A 10818-nucleotide genomic window follows, 5' to 3' on the forward strand; every position below is an offset into this window, starting at 1 on the left:
TCCAGTGAGCATTTGTAATACCTACTTTCTGAATATATGATTTAGCCTTTTCACTTATATCATTGGCCTCATGATAGATCTGATGCAGAGGCATTCAAAGAAATTAGAGATGTTGATTCCTGTCTGAATCACCTAAAATAGGGGTCTGCAGACTTATTCTGTAAAGAGCCAGATAGTAGATATTTTAGGGTATAAGGTTTCTGTCACTACTTAACTCTTGTGTTGTAGCCAGAAAGCATCCCTAAACAGTATGCAAATGAATGAGCATGGCTCTGTTTCAGTAAAACTTTACAGAAACAGGTGGTTGGCTGGATTTGGTCACAAAGCCATAGTTTACTGATCCCTGTTTTAAAATAATCGCTGCCATTTTGTTCCTTACGGATTTTCTAGAGCTTACCATTTCTTTTGCTCATGATGAAAAATAAAGCATAACATCTAGGAAATACTTTTAAGAACTAGCCTTAAATTGTTTTTTTGCATCACTCTTCTTCATGTCTTCTACTTCTTTATATTTATTCTCTTAACAGCTCGTGATGCTCTGGGTAGTAAACATACCATGGTGAAGATCCGGCCCTTGTCGCAGGCCACGAGAGCAGCCAAGGCCAAAGCTAGAGCTTATGCTGGTAAGCCTATAATCTCAGGAGCTTCTTCTTGTTGATAGTGGTGGTATTGTTTTTTCCAGCACTTGTATAGCATCCAGAGTTCTAAGGACATATCACTTTTATTTTTAGTGTTAAAGGAAATATTATTTTAAGGAGAAAAGGCTGTGTTGGAAATATAGCACTGGAGTAGCCACTTGGAGAGAGTGGGAGATACTAACTGCAAGCAATGCAGCAACCATTTTCTGATGACATCCTTATCTAGTTTACCTCTGTGTTTAGCTGTTTGATAGAGTCACTGTAAGAAATTGTGTTAATACAGATAATGAAGGCAGGGTTGTTTGTGCTTTGCCATGTTAACTTCCTCTGCTCTTCATCTATCAGGCTTGTATTAATTACTGCTGATACAGCCCTTGTTAGTCTATTTGGTATGTTAATTACTGAGTTAAATCACTTGGAGCTAGAGTGCTTTTTCTTCCTTACTCCCTCCTGCTCCCTCCCTTTCTCCCATTCAGAGTTTCTCCAGCCAGCAAAGGAGCGTCCTGAGACTTCAGCAGCCCTAGCCAGAAGGTTAGTCATCAGTGCCCTTGGGGTTCGAAGTAAGCAAAGCAAAACCGAACGGGAAGCAGAACTTAAGAAACTGCAAGAAGCCCGCGGTGAGTTTAAGTTGATGGTGTTTTCTTTAGTCCCTTTAGAGTTCACTATAAGGCATGTGTTAAAAAAAAAAAGAATGAAGCCCATTCCATTTTGGCATTTCCATTTCCTAGAAGCCTCCTACATACATTGGAATTGTTTTCATGCCTTATATTTAGGAGGAAGACATTTTAGAATTTGTCTGCCTGTTCCACACCAAGGCATCTTAATCCATGTTCCTACTGTTGTTTTCCAAGAGATAGGTTCAGTCCTTTTAGCTTATCCATGGCTATTTCTATAGTTCTTGCTCCCGACTCTCAGAAAAATATTCCTATGAAGACATAATAGTCTCCCAGGCAGAAAACATTATTTGCTGTGGTTTTACTGGGCCATGATTGCCATGATATTATCAGATGGTTTAGATCTTAGATAGAAGACAAATTAAGGAGAAGCCAGCATCTGACATTGATGATAATAACTGTAGAAGGTAATTTTTTCTTTAAAGACAGTCCTGAGTGGCTCCATTAGAGCACATCCAGGTTAGCCTAATCTTCTGATTATTTTCCAGTACTTAAGAGTCCTCAGAATATTTCAACTGATCCACAAGCAGGGTTTTTCTTTCCCTATAGTTTGTAGTTGAGGTTAAATGTCTCTCTCCCCTTTATAGGCTGTTGACTTGTACGTAAAGGCTTGGGACTCCGGTTAGCACTTAAGTGCTTTTTATCAACCTTCAGGCTTTAGACAGTCTGATTGCCTTAGCCCTCGATCTGTGGAATCTGTGAAGACAATTTATTCTGAAAATTCCACTTACCGAAAAGTAACTTCATTTTTCCATTAAACGAATGGAAGTTTCAAACTCCTTGTTTATTGCCGGTCTAACAAGGCCATTAATACTTCCTGTCCACTCTGCTTTGGTGATAGCAGGCAGCTTGCAGACTCTCAGCTGCACTGGCCAGATAACCAGTGACAGAGGGTGTCATGGCAGGTGCTAGAGTTTCAGAGTTGAACCCAACTCATTTTTGAAACCTTAATGATTATAATGAGGCAGTTTTGATTTTTTCCATGCATTCTTGACTGAAAGGCTTCCTACAGACTATAGAAACAGGGGAAGATTCCTCTGGTTTTTATATATGGCACTGTCAGAGCTAGATTAAAGTAGAATGTGTAGTGTCCTTAACCCTTTATTAATTGGTTATCTCTGAGGAAAATGATTTCTCTGTGATAACCACAGTTATCTCAGAAAATCAATAGAGGGTAATAACAATGGTATCTATAAAAGGAGATGTGATTCTTTTTGCAATGTTTCCTGCTTCCCTATGTGTGTAATATCACTTGTATTTCTACAGGTACTGCAATAATAGTTTTGTATGGCTATCACTTGAGTATCCCCCTCTGTTTCTCTGTAGGCACATCAGCATACTGTTCCACTTGAATTTGTTTTAAATGCTCAGCTATGCAAAGGACATTTCAGTGATGAAATTAAAAATGAGGCTGTTGGCTAAGTGGGTACCCTGTTACTTACTTTTTTAAAGAAGGCGTTTAGTTGTTAATAGAGACCCACGGTGGTAAGTTTCTCCTATCCATTGGTCCTGAATCTTTACAAGTTATAGAGGACTCTTCCTTTATTATGTTTCAGAACTCTCCCATTCTTTATATCTGAGAAAATGCGTATGGAAAATTCCTGATATAGCTTTCTGGCTTCTTTATGCATTGAGCATATACTTTTGTAATTGCATGGAGCCCAAGACTTCTCACTTAAAGATTTTTTTTCTGTGGAAATTAAAAGTACTGTTTAGGTATTAAACAGAACAGATACTTCTGTTCCAGTTCTTCTTCCACTGGAGGGAAAGGGGTCAGTACAGCATAGGAAATAACATTATAGACTCTGGAATCAGACTGCCTGGGTCTACATCTAAGCTCTGCCATTCACTGGCTATGTCACCTTAGGCAGATTACTTACTCTCTGGAGGCCTGTTTCCTCATCCATAAAATGGAAATCAAGTGAGATAATCCACAAAAGATACTTAGTCATCTTTAAAACCGATAGGAACACTCTCCCTCCTGTTTCTCTAGGCCTATAATAAGTGTGTGATAAATATGAGCTGCTGCTGTTTTTAGTGATAGTAGCAAAATATCATTTTATGGTGAGTCCAGCACAGATTCCAGTACATATTTTTTTCTTGTCATTACTCTTTTTATTTTCAATTGCCTGTGATACACTATCAACTACATTTGGAATTCACTGTGTACCTACCCTGTGCAAGGCATTGTGCTCCCTAATTAGGAGAGTTAGAGAAACGGCAAGATGTTGTTCCTCTCCTTAAGACTTGCAGTCTGGTGGGGATATCTGCCTTGAGTAAGAAAGAAAGTATGAACCTGATACTTTAAGCAGTTGTTTCTCCTCTCTTTTCAGTTCTGAAGATTTTAAGATTAAAAGCCACATAGAGGTTTTTGCAATTAAAAGGATTGGAAGGAAATTCCTGGCAATACAACATGTTATGATAACTCTGGATGGGGATGGTATTATCTCCAGTTTAGAGCTGGCCCAGAGAGGTGAAGTAGCTGGTCTAAGGTCACCCAGCTGGTAAATTGAAAAGAGACATTTGAACCTAGGCCTCTCTAATTAAAACCCATGTTCCTTTTATAATAGTGTAATCCCTTTTGAAGGAGTTTTGGGGTAATTAACATTTTTTTCAAAAAAAAAAAAAACATTTTAAGGTCTTCAGGAAATAAAATATGACAGGCTTCTTTTTAGTTATCCTTTCCAATGGTTAGAGCTTTTACTGTCAGAAAATTCTTCCATAGGTCTAACTTAAATCTGTACAATAGTTTAAAACAGTTTCCTCTTCTTTTTTATTTAGTAGAAATTCAGGAACATATGGACATCATTCTGTTCTAACAGCCTTTAACTGTAAAGATCAGGGCAGATCATTTAGGAGTGAGAGGATCTGGGCTATAATAGAGTTTTTGCCATTAACTAGCTATATGACCATGGGCAATTTTCTTATACTTCTCTGTGCCCCAGTTTCCAACAAAGTGAAAGCAATGCCTGACTTACCTAACCATGGAGAATTTTTTGAGCAACATAAGTTAACATGTATAAAAATGTTTAAAAGGTGCTTTACGTATTTAGAATACTATTATTTATGTGACTCTTGGGAAATTAGTATTCATTATAATAATATAAGCCAGTAATGACAAATGTGTACTATGTACTGTTGCTCCCCATTCATTATCCATGACAGACAGTGCTAATCAGTCATGACACTCTTGATGAGTTTTGACTTGACCGTAGCCAATAGATCAGAATTAGCATAGAAAAAGAAATCGAAATCTTTGTGCCATCCTGATATAGGTACTTTTATTAATAATACTATAGAATAATTTCCTAGCCTTTCTTTTTCCCACTTCAAGAGTTCTGCTGTCTGGCACAGTGCCTAGTTCATAAAGAGATACTCAGTGTGCATATTCATTGACTGAATACATGAATGACATTTGTTACTCTTAATTTTTCTTCATATGTCTTATTTCACTCATGATTCTACTCTGAACCCTTTCAAGTCCTCCATGATTTTCTTTATAAAATCCAGCGTTGAACATTACATATGGAACCCTTCTAATTATTGAATTTGGAATTTGGGATTTTGAGGTATAAATACTTTCCTGATAACTTCCTTTACCCTACTTTGGTCTTCTTACCCTTTTATTGAGAAGTCTTTGTCTTAATCCTTAAAAAGGAGATTAAGAAATTAAAGCTACTCTGGGGAGAATCGAGAAAAAGGAAGTACTCAAATCATTTTAAGCAAATCATATTTTATATATCTGGAAAATAAGAGCTTTAGTCACAAGTCCCTGAGTGTGAGGAACAGATAGATCTTTTAGTCTAGCAGAGCGCATGACAGATTAGAACTATACTAAGAGTGGGAAATGAAAACATAGATCGTCCTTGAGTACTTTGTATTTGACTTAATCACGTTTTAAATCAAGGATTCACACTAAATGATAAAACCACATTTTAAAGACCAGACTCAGGAATACGTGTAAAATTTCCCCGTGTTCCACTTATCAGAACATTTGATTCCCACCTAAAGTTGGAATCAAAGTTTTCAGAATAAGCCACTCTCATTTTCAAAGCCTGCCATAATTTTATTTCATAACTTTGTTCCATTTTATTCTTGGGGGGTATATGATTAATTGGCTGGTTCTGAAAGGCCATCTTTTGGGTCATAGGCCTGAGAGGCAGAGTTATGTAAACAATAATTTGATCCCTTAGTTTGATTAATGAAATCACTGAGAACTTAAAAGTAAAATCATCTCTATAGGATACTTAGTCAACTGTAATAAAAATTTAATCACAGTCAGCTGCCTTCTGAAATCCTTTTTAGGAATTCCATTATTCTGCCTTCAAGAACAGTGCTGCATTGCTGACTCATAATCTAGGTCTTACGGCATTTTCTTGGTGTCTTTTCTCCCTGGACGTGAAGTTCCCTTCATTTCTAACCACATTTCCTTTCATTTTAATCTGACCTTTTTCTGTGGGATGCAGTATTTATCCATATTTTTGGTGTCACCTGCTGTTTAGTAAACTTACGTCTCTGGCCTATATCAGAGATGAAAATGTTTATGGACTGACTGACCATTTCACCAATTATTGCTGAGTAAATAACACGTGTTATACTTAATGCATTGATAATCATTCCACCCTCTAGAGTTAAATGCTCCCTTAACACTTACGTGAGCCAGACTATTTTTTCCCAGTATATTAATGATTAATACATACTTGGTAAGCCTGAAATCTAAAACGAAGAGGTTATTTATGTTACCTCTCCTTGATCTACCAGGTCTGTCAGTCCGTAAAAGAAGGCAGTTAGATTAGTTTGACCAGACTTGTACTTCAAGTCTTCAGGTTGATTATTACTCTGTAGGTGGCTACAAGTGGATTTTGTGATGATTTTTCTTCATTATTTTCTTAGGTGTAGAAGTAAATTTTGAAGGTTTTAATTTCCATCCCTTTTCTTTATTTTTGTAAACACGACACCAAACTGGCCCCTTTTTCATCTTTAGCACTTTCTGTTCCCTCAGTGAGAAGTCAACTTATTTAATGTAATCATTTCTGCCAATTTATATATTGTACTGAGAAATAAAAGTCTTCAGGGCCAGCTTACGTTAGTGCTTTAGGTTAGTCATTTCATGCTGACACTATATTCTTCTTTAGTTCCTTGCCCTTATGGCTGCTGTTGGGCTTTCTCTTACTTTTTGTAATTGGTGGAGTTAAAGTTAATAGGAGCTTTTTTAATACAGTCTGTCAGCTGTTACCTACTTTCTTTTCTCTTTGATAAAGGGGAAACATGTTTATTCTTTATCTTTTGCAAAATACTTTTTTTCTCCCACATTTGTTCCTTTTCTGTGTAAATATTTTCAGATCCTCTCTTCAGAGGTCAGGACAGTAGAAAGTATGCTGATTTAAGAATTAAGGACCTGGATTCCAGCTTCAGGTTTTCACTGATTATGTAATCTTAGGCAAGTTACTTAACACCTCCAAGCTTCCATTTTTTTCTTTAAGATGAAGAAAATATTTTTAGGTCTCATCCTAACCTGTATTTCTGTATTCTGTTCATGTTCTATATTTATAAATTTAAGCCTCACATTTTCACTATTTCTTTGTGCTTCTCAGTTTGTCTCTCTGTTCTTGCTGACTTTATCATATGGTTTACCACCAGAATTTCCTCTTATATTTACATATATTTGGTAATACAGATCTACAGTCTTTTGTTGGAAAGCATTAGTGTAGGAAATGTTTCAGAATTCTAAACTTTTCCAATTTTAGAAAGATAATATATTAATACATGTTTCATAACACCAAAATCGAACACATTAGCATTAATATTTCTGTGGCCTTATGTCCTTTCAGGTTATATTTACCACCAAAGGAGTTTTGACCCCAAACTTTTTAAAAAACAAAAAACTTTTTTTTTCAGTGCTACTTCGATTTTGAAATCGTGGATTATGGACCAGTCATTCGTTTTTCTACTGCTCCCGGATTTCTTTTCCTAAAGCTTTCCATATTGCCTCTCTGGTTTAAGTTTCTGAGTTTATTGAAAAATCTGAGTTCTAACAATTCACTTTTCTAGTTTCTTCACTTTTTCTTGGAACCCAGGACCACTTTTTGATTGTTTTCATCCAAGGTTGCCTTTGCCTTTAGATCCTCTCCTAACTTTTCTCTGTTTGTAAGAATCAGAACCACAGTCAGGCTTCCTAAGAAATCCTAGAATCCTTTAGACAAGCCAGTTATCCTTCGTGCTATCTCCCTGGAGAATCTCAACCCAATTTAAGCCTGCCTTAAAACTGAGTCACATGACACTGAGCCTTCAGTTTGGAATTTACTGACCCCCATTTTTTGCCTTTTGTAAGTAACTTTGCTGCTATTTTCAGATAATGCCACAAGATGGTGCCCAAATAGCAGCAAATTTCTCTTTCTCACATTTCCAAGTGCCAGTTAGCTTCCTTATCAAGTTCTTTGCCCGTAAAGTTGAGTCAAATACAGTATAGGAATTCCGTAAGGGATTCTGCTGATTTGGAAAGATATGTCAGAATAGCAAGAATTAACTCTAAACTCACCTTGATTTCTGTAATCCCCCTGGTTCATGACTTGCAAAATCTTTTAGTCGAAATAATTGCCCTTGGAAGGAAGCACTTAGGCTTAATCATCTACATTTTATGGTGTCAAGATCAATGACTGACTAGCCATGAAATTAGAACTGGTATTGTGGCACCTAGTGAAGTACTTGGGTCACCACACCGTGTATGGTCTTTATTGTCTCAGGTAGTGGTGGAAGTGTTAAATGGAAACTAAGCTTCTGTGTTAAAATTTGAAGATGGATTGCCCAGATTTGTGCATTTTTTGTTTTTAGAAACAGTTCTTAGTTTCCCTCCATTATATGTGGTCATTTTTCCATGTTGGAATTGGTGTTCCAGAAGATTCCTGGCTCCTGAAAGTGCTCTGAAAATATTGAAATTTGATTTTCCTGTGAAATTTTGTTTTCTTTTTTTTTTGTAGAATTGTAGTAGAGAGATATGACTAAAGCCCAGTGGCTACTATTTCCATTTGAGCAAGAAAGTAGAAGAAAAATATTGAAACATATTCTTGATGCCTGTTGAAATATGTATATAGATCAGTAGACTGGGAATAATGGGCAATTTTACTGAAGCACTAACACAGTTTAGAAAGATAATTAAAATAAATATATTATCAGCAAGACAAAAATCTGGATCCTGCTCGGTTCTGACTTATTCCATATGCTTTTTATTTCTATTAGCCACAGATCTTTCTCTATTTATTATATAGTAAGAGAAACATTGTTCCCACTTACAAAGCACTTGGAAAGTTAAAGATATTGACTCTTGGAATCAGGTAAGAGAAAACTAGGGAATTCACCTGTCTCATGATTAAAGTTCGCCTTGTAATTCAGATTAAGCGAAAGTCACTGGTTATGTGAAGTTATACTTAACCATCTTAACACTGCCCTTATTTTCAGAGAGAAAACAATTGGAAGCCAAGCAACGGGAAGACATCTGGGAAGGCAGAGACCAGTCTGCAGTTTGAACATCATTTGATGACAGGGATAATTCCAGGAATTCAGAAAATATTTCCAGTCTTCAGAGGATTTTTCCAGAGCTCTGTGTACATGCAGACGTGCACGTTAATGAAAGAAAGAGATAAGCCATCAAGACAAGGGCTGATGAGGTATAGGAGGAAGACAGACTCCTGTTTGTCTTCACTCCTAAGTGCAGTTCTTTGGAACTGCCTTAACTGTGTTGGACGTGGAAGGAAGCCATCAGCTAGGAAGAAACTTGGAAGATGTGACTTCCAGGAGTCCTCTGGACAGGGCAAGTCACACTTCCAAGATGTTTTAAGCAAATGCAAAACAGAGGATTCAAACCTGTGATGATGGGAGATTAAGGCACCGCAAAGGCAGGGTGTTCCTTAGTACCTCACAAAGCTGAGAACAGCAGTATTGCAGGGGGCGGGTGAGGTCGGCGGTCAGAGGGGAGGGAGCTGTTAGTACAAGGAGATGGAACGGTATCTGGAGTGCTTGGTATTCACAGAATCTGCACTGCCGGTTCCAGAACCCCAGAGTTGGTGAACTGCAGCAGGTGTAGGTATTTGGACTCCAGAGCTTGTACTAAGCTGAGTGCCTGGGGCTGCTCCAGCCGCATGGCAGCCTGGGGCGCGCCCGCTTCATTCCTTACAGGAAGCCGGTCTTGGGAGCTGTGTGCCAGTTCCAGTTTAAGCAGTACTACCACGTTGTAAGAGAAAGACATTAAAGCCCATTTTATGACATACATCACTCTGCTCTTGGTCAGTTTTGTCATGCCCCTAAAGAAATTAGAGAGCAGTTCTTCCCTTATCTTCACCCCTGTAATGCTGTGCATGGATTCGGTGGGTCTGTTGGTTTTATTGATGAGCAGTAGACTGCTGATCACCTCTGTGCCCCAGAGTATACTACAGAGTACTCTCCTGGGATTGGTCTACAGAGCACTCTCCTGGGAATGGTCTACAGAGTACTCTCCTGGGATTGGTCTACAGAGCACTCTCCTGGGATTGGTCTACAGAGTACTCTCCTGGGATTGGTCTAATGTGGTGGCTCCTCTCCCCTTCTTGTCCTCTTTGCACATCCCCACCCCACCCTCTTGCCTTTTGCCATTTTTGTCCAATCTGACATCCTGCAGGAGGCCTCTGGCACACAGCATGTTCTTGGTATGATCTTCTCTGCCTTTGCCAGAGGCATTTGGCAAAAGCCATACCAGCTCGTCCATTATAGTGAAGAGCAGCGAGTCAAACACACACCTCTGGGCAGTAAGAGATTTCCTAAAAGACGTGGACAAGTCAGAGCAGTCAGCTCAGGCTTTATCCTTCTCATATCTGCATTCTCAGTGTTTTTGAAGAAATCGTAGTGGTAGACCTCCAGATGCTGAGAGAGCAAGAAATGATGTCTCATTGTGCTTTCAATGAGGGCAGCAGCCTCATTTTTGTATGATTTAGTGCCCATGACAATGATGGATTATTAGCATTGCCTAGAAGATGGTGTAGTGGGGCCCCGTCCAAACGTTCCTCAAATGACACTGGCCGTGGGTCTTGATCCCTGCCGCTGTTTCGGTCTTAGAGCCCTCTTACAGTTCCTCAGCATTGTTTTTCTCATCCTTTGTCTGTTCTGAAACTGTCCCTTGTTCATGTTCAATACCTCCATTCCAAGTTTGGAGGGGTCGTTAGGTCCTCTCGACCCTCTGCCCCAGCACTGCTTAGGGCAGCTGGCTGTACAGCTTGTGCTGTCATCGTAGAACAGAGGGAAGTCTGTTTGAACAGTATGGCTGCATTTGAAAGGAAATGCAGGAAACTAGCCAGGTTTCATACTGAACAGTATACCTCTGAGGTAGACCTTTGCTCTGTTTTGATTCTTCAAGGCTGAGAATGGCCTTGGGTGGTTAAAAAAAAAAAAAAGTGATTGTTCCTATCACTTGCCTTTGAGGGCGCTTCCCCTTTCTGGCAGCATTTTGGCTTCCAAGGGCATTGTTAATGGTAACACAT

The 10818-nt window shown here is 38.6% G+C and overlaps 1 protein-coding gene across 4 annotated transcripts in view; it reads left to right on the forward strand.

Moving 5' to 3' along the window:
- R3HCC1L (R3H domain and coiled-coil containing 1 like) overlaps positions 1 to 9577 on the forward strand; it is a 74178-nt gene extending 64601 nt beyond the window's left edge. For all 4 annotated transcript variants that reach the window (XM_024734981.1, XM_024734983.1, XM_024734982.1 and 1 more), the window contains 3 exons: positions 528 to 623; positions 1115 to 1255; positions 8768 to 9577. In XM_024734981.1, the coding sequence (XP_024590749.1) occupies positions 528 to 623; positions 1115 to 1255; positions 8768 to 8835 (305 nt within the window). In that variant the 3' untranslated portion in view covers positions 8836 to 9577. The remainder of the gene's footprint in view (positions 1 to 527; positions 624 to 1114; positions 1256 to 8767) is intronic.
- The last annotated feature ends 1241 nt before the right edge of the window (positions 9578 to 10818 follow it).

The sequence above is a fragment of the Neophocaena asiaeorientalis genome, unplaced genomic scaffold (genome assembly GCF_003031525.2).
Source record: "Neophocaena asiaeorientalis asiaeorientalis breed wild unplaced genomic scaffold, Neophocaena_asiaeorientalis_V1.1 scaffold240, whole genome shotgun sequence".
NCBI lineage: Eukaryota > Metazoa > Chordata > Mammalia > Artiodactyla > Phocoenidae > Neophocaena > Neophocaena asiaeorientalis.